The 16,189-nt window shown below is 65.2% G+C and overlaps 1 protein-coding gene across 1 annotated transcript; it reads right to left on the reverse strand.

Annotated features, from left to right (window-relative positions):
* Window positions 1-59: 59 nt before the first annotated feature.
* HCN2 (hyperpolarization activated cyclic nucleotide gated potassium and sodium channel 2) lies at window positions 60-15,193 on the reverse strand. The gene is made up of 8 exons (XM_076359537.1): window positions 14,736-15,193; window positions 7,728-8,151; window positions 4,442-4,603; window positions 3,150-3,368; window positions 2,749-2,895; window positions 2,326-2,566; window positions 1,981-2,145; window positions 60-1,838 (listed from the first exon to the last, which is right to left on the reverse strand). Exons 1-8 carry the CDS (start codon window positions 15,176-15,178, stop codon window positions 892-894), a joined length of 2,748 nt encoding a protein of 915 aa, XP_076215652.1. The 5' UTR covers window positions 15,179-15,193; the 3' UTR covers window positions 60-891.
* Window positions 15,194-16,189: the final 996 nt, after the last annotated feature.

Consider the following 16,189-nt stretch of genomic DNA (forward strand, 5'->3'; position numbering starts at 1 on the left):
GTGTGTGTGCACACCCCACCCCACCCCACGCACCCCCCCCCCCCCCTTCACACACGTGCATCTGTAGGTGCACACACAGAGGCATGCTGGTACACGCAGCGTGTGCCTTCCCCAGCCTTACAGCTGGGACTGCCTGTGGGGCAGCGCCTGCCCATGGGGTAGCCCCAGGGCTCGGGTCCCCAGGCTCCAGCGTCTGCCTCCGTCCTAACGCTGACTATGGGGAAGTCGGGCTGCATTTACCCCCCCAGCCCTGGGGTCGGGTTGGGGGAACAGCGTGTGTGTGAGCCTCAGGGTGACCGTCCCTCAGACACCCCCCGCCCCCCCAACTTACCTCCAGTCCTGGACCATCACCCCTCGCCTGGGGTCTGTGGGAGGGGAAGCAGGGATACGTGCAGGCACTGGGGCTGGCCAGCGTGCCTAAAGCCCCAGGGAGGTGTCCTGCGGATGCGCACGTACGGGTATGTATCCAGGTCATATATATCATACACAGAGTTGATCACAGGGGATGATGCAGCTGTGGCTTCTATGGAGCAGCCGGGGAGGCTGGGGGCAGCAGGGCTTCGCCATGGGGGGCGGGAGATGGGGCCAGACTTTGGTCAGAGGTGACGCAGCTGGGGGGCTCAGCCCGGCCCCCCCACTGTGTCCCAGTGGTGGGTGGAGGGGTGCAGGTGCTGCCCACCCCCGGCAGCTACCCCACTCTGCAGCGTGCGGCGGGAGGAAGCCGGGGAGTGGGGCTGGGGCCGCGGTGGGAGGAGGCAGCTGGTGGGGCAGCCACGGCCCTCACCCAGTGCTCCTCGGCAGGGCGGTGCAGGATGGGCGCGGGGCGAGACAAGACTCACTGCTGCAGCCCCCTCCCGTGCACTTGTCCCCGCGCCCGGCGTGGCGCGGAGGTCACAAGTTGGAAGACAGCCTGGACTTGGCTGGGTCCGTGTCGGGCGTGCTGGCCGCCGAATCCTTGCGGGCTGCCGCCGAGTCCTGCGGCAGGGCGGGCGGCCCTGTGTGCACCGAGCCCGTGGACGCCGGGTGGGCCGGAGCCCCCCGTGAGGGCACCTGGCTCCGCAGCCCGGACGGTGGGCCGGGGCCCGGAGAGGCAGTGGCTGGGCCCCCGCCGATGGAGGCGCAGGACTCGCGGGCCGAGGCTGGAGGGCTCTGGGTGCTGCCGGCCACCAGCCCGTGGGGCAGGGAGGGCTGTGAGGCCGACAGCGGCCGCGAATCCTGGCTGAGGCTGCTGGTGTGCAGCGCCTGTGTGCTTTTGTGGGCGGCCAGGCGCTGGGGCGAGCCAGGCACCTGCTGCTGGCTGAGGGAGAGCTGGGAGCCCAGCTGCCCTGGGGCACCTCCGTAGGCAAACGTCCGGCTGGCCAGGGGGCTTTGGGACGGCGGGCTGGCTGTGGCAAAGGTGCTGGTGGAGGCGGGCAGGGCCACAGGCTGCGCCTGGTCCTGCGAGGGCGAGGGGTTGGCATGGGGCACAGGGGGCTGCGGCTGCTGCAGGGGGCTCTGCTGCAGCAAGACGGGGGAGACGGCGAAGGGGCTGGGCACAGCCTGGGCGTACTGCAGGCGACGCATCATGTGGGGCGAGCCCAGGCCCATGGAGCCCACCAGCGGGCTGGCCATCTGCGGGCAGAAGCTCATGGCGACGGCTTGCTGGAGGGTGGCGATGGCGGAGGTGACCTGGGGCTGGACGGGGCTGTACATGGCCGTGTGCTGCTGCAGCTCCGCCTGCTGCACCATCTCCCGGTCGTACTTGACAATCTCCTGGATGATCTCATTCTCCTGGTTGTTGAAGACGCCCGAGTTGAGGTCGTGCTGCACTTTGTGGAGCAGGATCGAGTTCTTCTTCCCTGCAGGGAGGGGGCCGGGATGGGGAGTGCTATGAGACCCCCTGCGCTGGGGCTGCGCTGGCCCCCCCACCCCAGCCATGGCTGTCCCACATTGCCAGGACAGCCCCCTCGCCCCCACCCCCAAGAGCCCCCTGTGCCCTACCAATGCGGTCGAGGCGGTCGATGGCCACAGTCTCGAAGGCCCGTCTCATCATGGGGTACTCCTCCAGCACCTCGTTGAAGTTGTCCACCGAGAGTGAGTAGAGGCGGCAGTAGGTGTCTGCCCGGACACTGGCCGTGCGCCGGCCGCGGGTCAGCAGGCAGATTTCTGCAGAGAACACACCGGTGCCAAAGTCAAAACACCGCCAGCGAGGACTGGAAACAGGGGCAGGCCAGGAGCAAGGGACGAGAACCATTGAGTGGTGGGTGCCCCAGGACAGCAGAGGCATCCTGGTGCCTCTCACAGACCCTGGGAGGGGACCCAGGCTCAGCCCCCTGCAGCACTCACCTCCGAAGTAGGAGCCATCGGAGAGTTTCATCTCCTTGTTGCCCTTGGTGAGGATGCTGACCACCCCATGCTGGATGAAGTACATCTTTTTGCCGATGGTGCCCTCGCGGATGATGTAGTCGCCCGGCTGAAACACCTCAAACTTCAGCTTAGTGAGCATCGCCGTGACGAAGTTGGGGTCCGCGTTGGCAAACAGCGGCATCGAGGCCACCAGCTTGCGGCAGTTGAAGTTCACGATTTCCTGCAGGGAAAGGAGGTGAGGGACCAGGAGGCAGGGACATGGCTCCCCCCCCAGGGCAGGCTCACAAACACAGAGGTGTCAGTGCACGCAGACATCCCAGCACACAGACTCTGCGCATGGACATACTCACACTTGGAGCTGCAAAGCTGGAACAAGAGGTGCTTGGCCCCCAGGGTCCTTACCTCACGCAGGGGCTCGTTGAGCTCCCCCAGGATGCTGTCCTCGTCGAACATCTTGCCCTGGTAGCGGTGCTCGTAGTAGTCGTGGATCTTCTGGCGGAAGTCGGCGGGCAGCTTGTGGAAGGACATGTACTGCTCCACCTGCTTGTACTGCGGGGAGAGGTGGCGTCAGCACCCAGACAGGCTGGGGCTGCGGCGCCGGGACCCCACACACACACACGTCCCCGCTCCATGGGGTGGGTCCCAGGCCCCTCCTGGCTGGTCCCACTCCACCACCCCGTCCCTGCCCTGCGGATGGTATTGATACGGAGCTCTTGCCCTGCCTGTCTGCACCCACAGGTGCTGCTGCGGCTCCAGGAGGGGATGCAACGGTTGGGTGAGGTGCCCGTCCGGCCCAGTCTTACCTTCTCCTGGTACTGGCGCCGGGAGGAGTCCAGTGACTGGATGAGGGCGGTGGCGTGGCCGATGAACATGGCGTAGCAGGTGGCCCCCACAATCATGCTCAGCATCGTCAGCCAGATGTCCGTCATGCTCTCGGGTGCCTGCTTCCCATAGCCGATGCAGAGCATGTGGCTCATTGACTTGAAGAGGGCAAAGGAGTACAGCTCACTCCAGGAGTCATTCTGCAGCAACAAGGACGGTGGCGGCGCTCAGCCCTGGCTGGTGCATGGCTGCTCGCACGCATGTATGTGTTGCACGCATGTACCCGTGTGTGTACAGGCACTCGTGGGTACAATGCCCTGACTCAGGCCTGGCAGATGAGCCAGGTTGTCTGCCTGCGTTTCCCAACAGCATTCAGCAATAGGGGGTTTTTTTTGTTTGTTTGTTTGTTTTTGACCATCTCACCATGCAGGTGAGATCCAAACAAACCCCAACGCCAGGCATGGCTGGGGCTGTGGTGATCCTGCAGTGCTCTGCTCCTTCCTGATGGGTTTCTGCACCTCACCGCCCACCTGGCTTTGCTTTAGGTAGTCTTTTTTTTTTTTTTTTTTTTTTTTTAAGCTGATATACAAAAGCACAGCGAGCCCCTGTGAAATGGTGTGATGGGAACAAGCTCCAAGTTTGTGGAAGCCACCGAGTTATTGCACCACTCACACTCGGGACCCTGTGGACATGGCTGGGACAGCAGGCAGCTTCAGGCAAGGAGGGGCTGGTGGCTCCTGGGGCAGGAATCCCCCATCCCAGCCTCACGTGAAGCCCTGGTTTTCCCCCCAGGAGAAGCACTAGACAAGGAGGAGAGGAAGGAGAGGAAGCCAGGCAGAGGGAACAGAGCAGAGATTGGAAACACCAGCAGAACGGGACGAGATGGACAGAGGGAGAAGAGCCATTTGTAGCAGGCTGCAGGGCTGAGAGGGAGCAATTAGAAACGTGGTCCATTATTTATTAATAGCAGCTTTGTTGCTAATTAGCAGTAGAAGGCGGCAGGGGACAGGGCAGAGTGCTGTGTCAGCATCTTCCTCCCACCCGGATCGATCCGGTGCCCTGGGTCCTGCGAGACCTCGCCAGGGAGACCGCCTGCAGCAGCATGAGGTGCCCTGTGCACCATCCGCACTCGCACCATCAGGGCAGCACAGCACCGGCTGGCGCAGGGCTGGCATCTCCTGGGGTCAGTGGAGAGAGGCCAGATGACACAGGGCTGGAGGGGGGCCTGGGGGGAGCAGGCAGGGAGCGCGGCGCAGTCAGGGCTGGCACTCACCACCATCCCATTGATGGAGACCCAGCAGTTCTGGGGGAAATCCTGCAGCATGGGCACGAGGAACTGGAGGCAGCCGTCCCAGTGGCAGAGCAGCAGCATCATGCCGATGAGGTTGATGATCCTCATCACCGCGCTGGCCAGGTCATAGGTCATGTGGAAGATCTGCGGGTGGAGGGGCCGGGGTGGGGTGGCAGGGAGTGAGCGCAGGGACCATCCCCCCCACTGCCCGGCCCCGCTCAGGGCACCGACCCGCACGGCCTCAGCTGAAATAGGCACTCACAGCTGGCCCGGCCCCAGCACTCCCCGAGGCGGCTGCGCTCCACCTGCCTATTTATAGACAGCGGGATGCCGCCACGCTGTCGCCCCAGAAAGCGCTAATGGCTGCGAGCTTTGATGAGGATAAGCCGGCGCTGGCGGATGCTCAGGGAGAGCCAAATACTCTGGGCACTGGGGAGGGAGCAGGGCAGCCCCCGGGGCAGCGGGTGCGGGCAGCCAGGCTCAACCACGGGTTGGCTTTCGGTAAAGAGTGTCCGAGGTGCCCACATCAGGGTGGGGCTGAAGGGCGACCCCGATCTGGGGAGAGCAGCCAGGGCAACTCCACACAGTCTGCTCTGCCGGAGATCCCACCCTGACAGGGACAGGGCTGCATCCCCCCAGGGCCAGTGGCTACAAGAGCATCAGACGCTGAGACCCATCTGCGACACCCTGGGAGAGGCCCTGGGAGAGCCCCCGGGAGGGAGCTGTGACCGCGGGGACCCACCACGGTGCTCCCAGGACCAGAGCCCTGGCCGTGGAGGGATGTGCAAAGGGCATGCCTCCAAGAGCAGGTACTCGGTGCTCCAAGCACACCCCTCACTCCTAGCACCAGCCCACAGCTCCTGTGGGAGCGGGGCTTCCCCCCCGGCCATGTCCCCAGTCCCAGCCTGGCCTTAGCACCTCTCGCCCCAGGGCACATGCATAGGCAAAGCCGGGGGGTTAGAGATGTGTGCTCCTGGTTGCAAACTGAGCCACGGGCTGAGGTCTTGTTCCTTTTCCTTTAATATTTTTAGGGTCCAGAAAAGGTGAATTCAAGCGGTGGGGGGGAAAGAAAGAAAATAAGAAATTAACCCCCTGGCAGTGAAACCCCCAGTCTCCCCGCTGCTGCAGATCCAAGGCTGGAGCCCCACAGCATCGCATGGAGCAGCTGCACGGCAAGGGCATGGCAAAGGCAGGGCAAGGGCAAGGGCATGGTGTCCCCTTCTTCCTCTGCACCCAGAGCTGGGCTCTGAGGCTGCCTGCCCAGGCAGGGCACGCAGCGTGGGCCGGACAAGGCAGAGCCAGTGTGATGTGATGGGGAGGGAACAAGGTGGAGCACGAGGGGCTGGGGAAGGGGCAGCCTGGGGCAAGGACAGGCAGGAGAAGCCCCAACCCCATCTCTGCCAGCCTTGGGCACGTCCATTCCCCATTCCAGCCAGTGGCAATTGTCCCCCGGGGTGGCCCCTCGCTGCCCCTCTCCCAGCCACCACCAAGGCTGCTGGGGGCAAAATCAGGCACACGCGGACCCCCCCAGAGATGCTCCCACAGCATCCACCAGCCCTGACCGCAACGCCTCCGAGAGCAAGCAAGGTCCTGGAGGGGATCGGGGCAGCGCTCCCCTCCTGTCCCCTGTAAGCAGATGTGATTACCAGGATAATCTGCACAGCCACGCACAGGTTTAACTTGTCCCCGGGGCTCTCCCTGCTAAGTCCCATCTGAAAGTGAAAAGGGCACAGAGCCTGAGCCCTGGCAGTGGAGGGATGGTGGGGGACGGACACACTTTGGGATGGGGGGTTTGCAGGAGGTGCGGGGAGCTCCTGCAGCAGAACCCAGCCCCAGAGGCAGGTGTGGGAGAAGGGCACAGGGCAGGGTGGGATGCGGGCAGGGAAATGCAGGCAGGGAGATGTGGGCAGACTGACTGGAGCTGCAGCCGTTCCCCTCACCCCTCTGCCCCAGGAACTGGGGGCAGCCCCCAGCAGCGCTGCAAGGCTCGGGGCTCTGCTGGGCACCGGCCAGGACAGCCAAGCTCAGCCCTGTGTGTGTGGGGAGGCTGAGCCCCATGGAGCTGCAGGATGCGAGTCGCTGGAGCATTTCCCATTGCAGGATCAGGCCAGGACTGAGTCAGACCCCTGACAAAATGGGGCAGGGCCACAGCGGGGGCTGCAAGGCACAAACCTCTAGCACCCACCGCAGCTCGCAGAGTGGCCGCGTGTCTTTGCATGGCCATCCCTGCAGCCACCAGGGCCGATGACACCGTGCCCAGGCTGCACTGTGGGTCCCTGCAGTGCTGCCAGGCAGCTCTTGCCCAATGGAGCCTGCACGGGGGGGACGCCCGGCCAGGAGCCACACATGCCCCCACCGGGCCTGGGGGCACACGGCGGCAGTGGAGCAGGAGGAGTAGGAGGGAGCGAAGGTGCTCGCTGCCCCTCCAGCCCACAGGTGTGCAGCTGGCTCCACGCTGCAGTGAGCACCTGCACAGCCCCAACCAGCAGAGCTGCCAGGAGGCACCAGCCCACATGCCGGAGCCACGCGGCAAAGCCGAGCATGCCACATCCCAACACAAAGGCACGTCACCTCCCAGCCCATGCAGCCCCGGGTGCACCAAGCCCGGGCAGCACCCTGCCTCCTGCCCTGGGGACCCAGGGGTCCTGCCGCCCCCAAGGGGCTGGGGCTCCTGCAGCCCTTCCCTGAGGTCCTGGCAGAGCAGGGAGCCAGAGGGGACGGGAGGCAAGGAGCGTCGCCTGCCCCAGCATGCAGGGAGCTGAGCAGGGGGACGTGGTTGAGCTGCCGGCAGAGCACAGGGCGACACGCCTCCTTGTGCTGGCCATGCTGTCACCCGTGGGTGCTGCTGTACCATGGCACCGGGACCAGCTGTGCAAACCCCAGCACCCGGGCACGCACACACACACACAGAGGGCACAGCTTGGCTGCTGCACTCAGTGGGCCCCGAGGAGCCGGAGGGACTGCCTTTGCACTGGAGCAGATCGGGAGTGCTCTCATGTCCTGGCTGTTCCCTTGGGGACAGAGCAGAGGGGAATGTGGGGGATGCCCAGGGGCACTCAGAGCCTCCCCCTTCCAGGGAGGGTCACAGTCGCCCACCAGCCCCACACACAACCCTGCAGACCCCATCCAACCCGCCAGCTCCTTGGGCAGCCCTGAGCCCCGAGGGCCTTGCAGGAGCCCCTCCTGGCTCCTGCTCTCTCCAGCCGGTCCCAGTCTCTGCTGCCGGAGGAGGGACCCACCGCCGAGCTGCATCCCACAGGACCCTTACCTCCTCCCACTGGTGGATGTAGCGGATGAGCCGGGAGAGACGGAGGAGCCGCAGGAGGCTGAGGATCTTGGTGAAGCGGACAATGCGGAGGGCGCGGGCCGTCTTGTACACCTCCGAGTCTATGCCCTTCTCCACAATGAGGAAGACGTAGTCCACGGGGATGGAGGAGACAAAGTCCACCACAAACCAGGTCTTGAGGTACTTCTTCTTGATCCTCTCAGGGTCCAGGATGATTTCCGTGTTGTCCTCAATGACAATCCCCGTCCGGAAGTTCAGCACCAGGTCCATCAGGAAGAAGGTGTCAGAGACCACATTGAACACAATCCAGGGCGCTGTGGTCTCCTCCTTGAAGAAGGTAATGCCCACGGGAATGATGATCAGGTTGCCCACCATGAAGAGCAGCATCGTGAAGTCCCAGTAAAACCTGGGGAGTGAGAGGATGGAGGAGAGTGTCACCAGTGCCCCGCAGCCACCCCCCACGTCAAGGGGACCCGGCCATCACACCCTGCCCTAAGGGACCCGCGCTACTGGGGTGCTACTCTGACGCCACCTTGGCCACAGGCACCCCTTTCCTCTCCCCAGGGACCACATCCTGCTCCCCCCGCTCCAAACTGCCCCCAGGCCTTGATCCTGCAGGCCAGCACAGTCCCACCTGGTTGAGATAGGGCTGTGCAAGTGCAGAAGGGGTGCAGGATGAGGCCGGGGACTGTCCACTGCAGGGGACTCTTCCCGCTCTGCTGGTTTGGCCAGAGGTCTGCCCTGAGCACCCAAACCCAGGCAGGTGCCAGAGTGAGGGGAGAACGATGAGGCAGGTGCCGGCGGGGGAGACCCTCCCGCCGAGCCACCCTGGGGCAGCCCGTGGGCTGGGGACCACCCTCATCCCCAAACCACCCGCCGCGAAGGGGCCATCGCACTCTCCACAGGCAGCGCTCAAGGTCGTGCGTGGAGGCAGGACGGGAGAGCCCGGCCTCCCCCACCACTGCCCTCGGAGCGGCCCCCACCCCTCCCTGCTCCCAGAGGGGGACCCGAGGATGGGGAACAGCGTCCCTGGGGACGGCCGAGGCCACCCCACCCCAGCACCTCCCTGGACCAGGCTGCAGTCCCAGTTTCGGGGGTGAGCAGGGCGGAGGCTGCATATCTGACCCCGGCAGCGTGGCTGCGGTGGAAGGAGCCGCCACGGCTCCCGGTGCAGCAGATCACGTACAGCTGCAGCTGGAGCCGGCATCGCCCACGGCCCCGGTCAGACGGTGGAGGGGGCGAGCGGCCGCCTTTGCCTTTGCCTCTGCCTGGGCTACACGGCTCCTCTGCCGCCTCCGCCCTCTCCTGCCTCACCCCCATCCTTCTCCCCTTTCTCCTTGTCCCCATCTCTGGGCCACCAATGACCTTTCCGAGCGCCTGCAAGGTCACAGCAGCCCCGGCCTGGCAGGATGATATGGAGGGGACCCCGGCCCCTCGCTCCCCACCTGCTCCATGCCCCAGTGTTTGCCTGGAGGGCAGGAGGGGAGGATGCTCCTCAGTGCCACGTGCACAGACATGCAGGACCCTTGCCCATGCCTCTCCGCTCAGCCCACCCTGCCACGCTGCCCACCGACGGGCAGGGGGTGCCCCGGCCATGCTGTGCCCTGGCCACGCTGCCAGGGATGGGGGGACGAGGGGGGGGACCTCCTGCACACAGGAATGGGAGATGGGCTGGATTCATCCCCCAGCATGCAGATTAGCGCATGACCAGAAGGAGCAGAGCATCCCAGCTCCTGACCTTTCTCCAATGACACCTTTCCCCATGTGAGATGTTGCCGTGGCAACTGTGAGTGATGTCACTGCTGCACAATGATGACTTCACACCCAGGGCCGTCTCCAGGGTACCCTTGCCAGCTCCCAGCCAGGAGGAGCGGGCTGTGCTCCCACTGCACCCCACGGATGAGCTCTGGCTGCCAGCACCGACCAGCTCCAGTGCCCCGTGACGCCCCGCAGGCAGCGAGGCCATGGCCCTGGTGGGCCCTGCCGGACCCCAGGGCTCCAGCCACATGCCACAGTCCCCCAGAGATGCCGGCATTGGCAGAGCCACTGCTGGGGCCGGGGCAGCCAACAGCGGCGGTACCAGGCTGGATCTGTCCTGCAAACCCCCCCAGCAGCTCGCACTGCAAACTGACCCTGCTGCACAAAGCGAGTCCCATGGGGGCATTAGCCATGCAAAGCTGTGAAGAACAAAGATTAAATAACCACGCCAGCTGGGCAAAACTCTCCTCTGGCTCAAATCCCTTTGCAATCTGGCTGAGCCGGGGCAGAATTCAGCCTGCTGAGAAAGATAAACTGCTCCTGATCCCCCCCAACACACACGACTGACTCTGTGAGATCTCTTCAGGGGCCTGGGTGCAATGCCAACGCTTTCTTCCTCAGAGGGCAGTGTGTGCATAGAAAAAAAGATCCAATCCAGGCTACTAAAAATATCTGAAAACAAATTAATTAGGATCCTCGGCACCCCCTCCCTTGCTCCTGACCCAGTTGAATGACAGCGATGGTGACAGAAGCTGCCGAAAGCCTCTGCGAGCGGGGGCTGCTGCGTTCCTACTCCATCACCTGCCCAAAGCCTGGCACAGTGGTGCTGCCCCACAGGTCCTGGCCAGGAGCTGAGTCGGGCGCCTAGCCTAGCCCCCACACTGCCCCACAGCAGCTCCCAGGGGTCCCACCATGCTCCTGCTCCAGAGACCCCGGAGCACGTCCCTTCGCAGAGCTGCTGCCTCCCCAGCACCTCCAAAACCCTGATGGAGACCCCAAGGCCGGAGAGGCATGGGGCAATCCCAACGACCGCACCAGCAAAGCCTCCCCATCCACCCGCTGTTACCGCCTGGGAGGGGGCCAGGAGAAGCCCCTGAGCCGTCCAGGGGGGCACGGCCACAGGACACCAGGGACATCCCCACTCAGCTCCATTGTCAACACCTCACTCCCCTCTACAGTGATCCCATTGACCGGGCGCTGAGCTGCCCACTCGCCAGCCTGCCCAGGCGGACAAAACTCCCCGAGACCCCACTCTGCGGGAGGTACCCCTGAGGGCTGAGCCCCTCGACCCGGACCGGGGCCCTGGCTGCAAACAGCCAGGCTGCCCGGCAGGCAGGAGCAACACGGGATCAGTGCAGGAGCAGTGCAGGATCGGTGCGGGATCAGCACTTCACAAACTTGCGCTAAATACTCATATTCTAAAAACGAGGTCGCTCTTAGACGTGGGTTAAGAAGCCAATGGCAGAAGTTTGCCCGAGCCGAGTGAGTGGTGAGGTACAGCACCCAACGCGCCGTCTGTGCCCCTGTGTCCCAGTACAGCCAGTTGTGATCAATGACCGGTGCTGCTCTCCCCTGGAGAAGCCTTTTACCCCGGGGGTCCCTGGGGTGGGGGGATAAAGGCTTTGCAAACTGCTCAAGGACCCAAACCTTCACAATCCTCCCAGGGAGTTGGTCGCAGCCTTTCTTCCCTGATGACCGAGCGGTGGCTTTCAGCACCCCCAGGTCTGACTGCCCCACACTGACGCTGCAGAGGGGGAGAACAGCTCCCCAAAACCCCCGCCAGAGGGAACGTAACAGCGGGACCAGCAGCAGCACACAGCACTGGCGTGCACATCGGGAACAACAGCAGCCAGCGAGCCCAGTCCCTCTGCTCAGGAGGTGGCACCAGCAGGTCAGTGGCACCATCCAGGCAGCAGCAAAGCCCCAGAAACCATTTTAAGCCCGAAAGAGGAAGGCTCCGGCCAAGCAGCACCAGGGATACATGCTCTGGATGCAGCTTCACCCCCAGTTCAGGTGTGGGACCGGCTCTTGCAACAGAAATCTGCCAGCAGTGAAAACCCACAGTTCAGACCCAGCCCCACGCCTCGTGGAAGGCTGCGAGTGCCGGGCTGGTGGGAGGGGATGCCGGCGTAGCCGTATCAGGCAGCCCTGTGGTGGTCACGGGGAGACAGGCACCGCCACCACCACCACTGAATCACCAGCTGCGTGCAGCTCTCCGCATTACTGCTGCATCCTGCAAGGCACCTGGGCTGAATCCTCCTCCCGGGCTTACGCAAGTTTCTCACTGTGCGAGAAGGGGAAGGGATCGACCGCAGAGCTGGAGCACCCGCTCCCCGGGCTCCTGCACCCCCGGGAAGCACCCGCTCCCCTGGGAATGCCACCGGCCTCCTCCTCGGCCCTGGTTCCACGTGAGTCTCTGCTCCCGAGGCCTCGCAGCACCCCTGGCTCCATGCACGCCCCTGCCTGGCTCCTGGGTGTGTACAGGGTGTAAAGATGGGAGCCAGACCAGCAACGTGCCCCAGGTCACTGCAAAATGAGGGCTGGATGTGGCTCCGCGGCTCCCAATCCCGCTCCAAGAGCGATACCCCAGTTGCAGAAACACCAACAGAAATAATGAAAAAGTCAATGCTAGCTGGGTTTCTTCCTCCCATCGATAAAGACCAGAAGCAGCGAAGACAGAGAAGACAACTGAGCACCCCACCCAAAAGGGGGTGGCTCTGCTCAACGCTGTCTACTTCAGCGCACAATTTACAAGGTCTCTTTTACCAGATTTGCAGCTCATGATCTCAACCAGCCACCCAGGCTGCTTCCTAATAATTAAATATTTATGTAAATAGCAACTTTCGTTCCTAGAGCAAGTCTGCCCCTGAATTTTACATGAATAATCACCACGCCATGTCCAAGAGGAGACAGGATCTCTAAATTACTCCGATTATGAAATGATGTCACATATGCAGATGGGTAATGATTTTATCTTAAGATGGGAAAATGGGTTTTGCAGGGCAAACACAGCTGGGTTCATGCTCCATTATCATTACTAGATAAACATAATATATTTTTTTAAGGCAGGACCAATGTGGAATAGATGGACACATGTCCTCAACATGCACAAGCAGAGTGGGCTCCTCATGACTGGGCTTTCAGCCCTGCGTTGAGCCGATCCTGTTTACGTGCACGTTTGTAGAGCCAGACGATGCCGTGGCTCTGCCTGCAGCTCCTCCCCGCTGGGCAGGGAACTCTCCTACGCCACTTGCAGCATCGAAACACAGGCAGTGGCTCTTCCCCAATGGGTTTCAAGTCTTGATAGTGACTCCGGGAGGGATGGAGCCAGCGCGGGGCAGGCCGGCCAGGGTGACTCCCCAAGGTCACCCCAGCACAGACCAGCGTCTGCCTGCCCACCACTAGTGCCAGCCCAGGGACTGACACTGCTGCACCCCAGGGAAGCCTTCAAGGCCTCGCTCCTGCCGCGGGCTCACCACAGGGAGACCCTGCCCTCAGCAGCACTGTGGCTCTGCTGCCAGGGCCGCAGCTCTGCCAGCTCGGAGTCGGCTGCAGGAGTGGGGCAGGCTCTAGCCCCGGTGCAGTCATGGTGGGGGACAGCGGGGCCAGGCCGTCACCCTGCTCCCAGCCTCCCCCAACAGCCCGCAGCTGCTGAGGGTGAAGCAGAACACGGGCAGCACAGAGGGGCAGAGTCCCCCAGTTCACCAGCCCCCGGGTGCTGGGGATCCGCCTGGCACCACCACACCTCCCCAAGTCACAGCAGGGATGGCAGAGCTCCCTCTGCCACGGGACCGGCGATGGCCACGCGGTGCAGCCTCCCCTTACCCTGGCTCTGCAGCAGACCTGGTGCCCAGCCGGTGAGCCAAGGAGGGGGCTCCAATGGATACCAACGGCAGGTTCCCAATGGGAATGTCTGCTGCAAGGGCGCAAGACCCCTGTGCGGGAGGTCAGCCCCGAGAGGAGGCTGAGGGCCTCCAGCTGCTCCTCTGGAAGACGGCAGATCAGCCCAGGAGCAGTGCATGGGGGCAGAAGCAGGAGGTGCAGGCACTGGACCCTGCTCCGAACCCACCTGGCCAGGGCAGACCCCACCGCCCACGGCCGCCTCCACCTGCCCTGGGGGCCCCTGCACCAGCAGGGACCCATCAACACCAGCGGTGAACAGATCCCAGGGTCTAGCTTGGTGGCGTCCCTCACACCGGCACCCAGTGAACCCTCCCTCGAGCCTCCCCAAACCATATACCAGAACAGCGGCAGAACAACTTGGAGCTGAGCCCTTTGCTCCCCCCAGCCCCTTCAAGGTCGCTGGACCAGGGGCCCCCGATGGCTGGCTCGCCAGCAATGCCAGCAGGGTCTCGGCCACCCATCCCTGCAAGATGCCGTGCCGCCTGCCACAGCCGGTCGAGTCGTACATCCCTCCCGGTAGCCTGCATGCAACCCAGGAGGCATTTGCTGCTTCTGAGCTCCCCCAGGGCTCAGGGGGTGGAAAGGAGATGGAGCTGCAGAGCGTCTCTCCCCACGTTTGCCATTCTTCGGCTGGAAGCCGCACAGGCTGGATCTTGGGGACTCTGGTCCTCTTGGGAGCGAGATGAACCCCTCCTCAAACTCCCTGAATCTTAGCGACAGGATCAGGTCTCCCTCGGGGAGGGGGAGCCTTCACAAAGCTCTGCTTGGCAGTGGAGAGAGCAGCACGTCCTCCAGCCCAGTCCTCCAGCCCAGATCCCCGGCCCTGCGAGGGGAAGGTGACACCTTCCCCCAGGGCGGTTTGGGGGCAGAGCCAAAGCCCCGTGGGGCTCCAGAGGGTCTGTGCTGGGCCGAGCCGTCCTGAGGCCCCGGGAAGGACGAGGGGATGCCCTTGCCCGGGCATCCCCCCGTCAAAGCAGAGGGCTCTTGGCATCCCCGGATGACTGCTGCTCCGCTGGGGAGGGGGATGCCCAGCCGCCAGCCCCTCCCTGCACACAAGCGAGCAGCATCCGAGCTGCCACCTCCAGCACAGCTCAAGGTGCCCTCTCCCAGGGCACGGCCCGGCCCGGCTCGGCACGGCCTCCCCTTCCCCGGCCGGCAGGGCCGGCTCCGGGCTCCGCTCGCCCCCCGTCCCCACCCGCGGTCGCCAGGGCCGGATGCACCGGCCCGGCCCGATGCTCCGGCCCCGCGGGATGCACCGGCCCCGCGGGACCGCGGAGCCCCGCGGGGTCCCGGGCGCAGCGCTCGCCCCCCGCCCGGCCGGGCGCGCACCTGAAGTCGCTGTAAGGGTGGATGATCCAGGCCCCCGCCGACTTGACGCGCTCCTGCTCCCGCTCCACCGCCTTCTGGGAGCCGAACATCCGCAGCGAGAACTTGTTGACGCCGGGCTGGAGCATCGCCCCGAACTGCCGCTGCATGAAGCTGGCCTGGCTCCCGCGGGCCTCCTCGCCCGCATCCTCGCCCGCGCCCTCCTCGGCCGCCTTGGCCCCGCCGGGGGACGCGCCGCCGCCGCCGCAGGAGAAGGAGACCTTGGGCTCGCGGGGCGGCTCCGGGCCGGGGCTCCGCGGCGGCTCCCCGCGCCGGCACTCGCCGTTCGGGGACCCCTTCCCGCCGCGGCCCCGCGCCCGCCCCGCCGCCCCGCCGCGCTTGGCCGCCTCGGCCGCCTCCTCCTCGCCCGCCGCCTCCCCGCCCGCCGCGCCGCGGCCCGCCCGCATCCTGCCGCTGCCGCCGCCGAGGCCACCGGCGGCCGAGTGGCGCCCGCCGCCGCGGCGGGGGCGGGCCGGGGGCGGGGCCGGGCCGGGGACCGGGCGGCTCCGCAGCTCCCCCCGCCGGCACAGCCCTCACCGGCGGGACCGGCGGGACCGGCGACCGGGGCCGCCCCGCCCGACGGCCCCGGCCCTCGGCAGCGGAGCCCCCCCCGCGGGGCTCCGGGACCCTGCGGCCGCCGGCCCACCCGCCCCGCCGCGGAGGGAGCACATCGGACGCTGCGCCGTGAAAAGCCCATTCGCGTCCCTGCCCCAGGTCCCACGGCGGCTTCGTCCGGACCGGGAAGACGTGGCTTCGCCCTCCCACAGCCCCGGCGACCTGCCGCCCACCTCGCCAGCCCGAGCCCAGACCCAGCCCGTCCCCTCGCCCCCAGGGCTGAGCCCCCCCTGCACCGAGACGGTGGCAGGAGGAACCGCCCGGCGCGGGCACAGGGGAGGGTGGCAGGGATGGAGACCCAGGACTGACACCCCGGGACAGGGCGGCTCCTGTGTGTCCCGGAAATAACACGGGCCAGCAAACCGCAGCCAGACACCACCGAGGCGGACACCTGCACCCAGGCCAGACGCAGCCAGTTCCCAATGCTCTGGGTGCTGGGAACAGGTCAGCGGGACCAGCACCTCCTGCCCTGCCGCCCCAGGAACATGCTCTCCCCACTGCAGCTTCCCCGGGCTGCGAGGCATCGGAGCACAGCGGAGCGAGGGGGCCGGGTGAGCCCCGAGCATCCTCAAACAGCCGGACACAGGACCAGAGCTGCCGCAGCCGCAGGGGACACGGCTATCGCAGCCCTGGTCTGACCGGGCTGCAGGCCCAGGGCAAGGCAAGACCCGTCCAGGGTCACAGTGCCGCACAGGTGACACGGCTGCGGCCAGTGGCACCATCTGCTGCCCACGGTGCAGAAACACAGCCAGACAGTGCGCACACCCAGCTCCCACGCCGGCCACGGCCAGAGTCAGCCCTGC

The sequence above is a fragment of the Aptenodytes patagonicus genome, chromosome 25 (assembly GCF_965638725.1).
Source record: "Aptenodytes patagonicus chromosome 25, bAptPat1.pri.cur, whole genome shotgun sequence".
Classification (NCBI taxonomy): domain Eukaryota; kingdom Metazoa; phylum Chordata; class Aves; order Sphenisciformes; family Spheniscidae; genus Aptenodytes; species Aptenodytes patagonicus.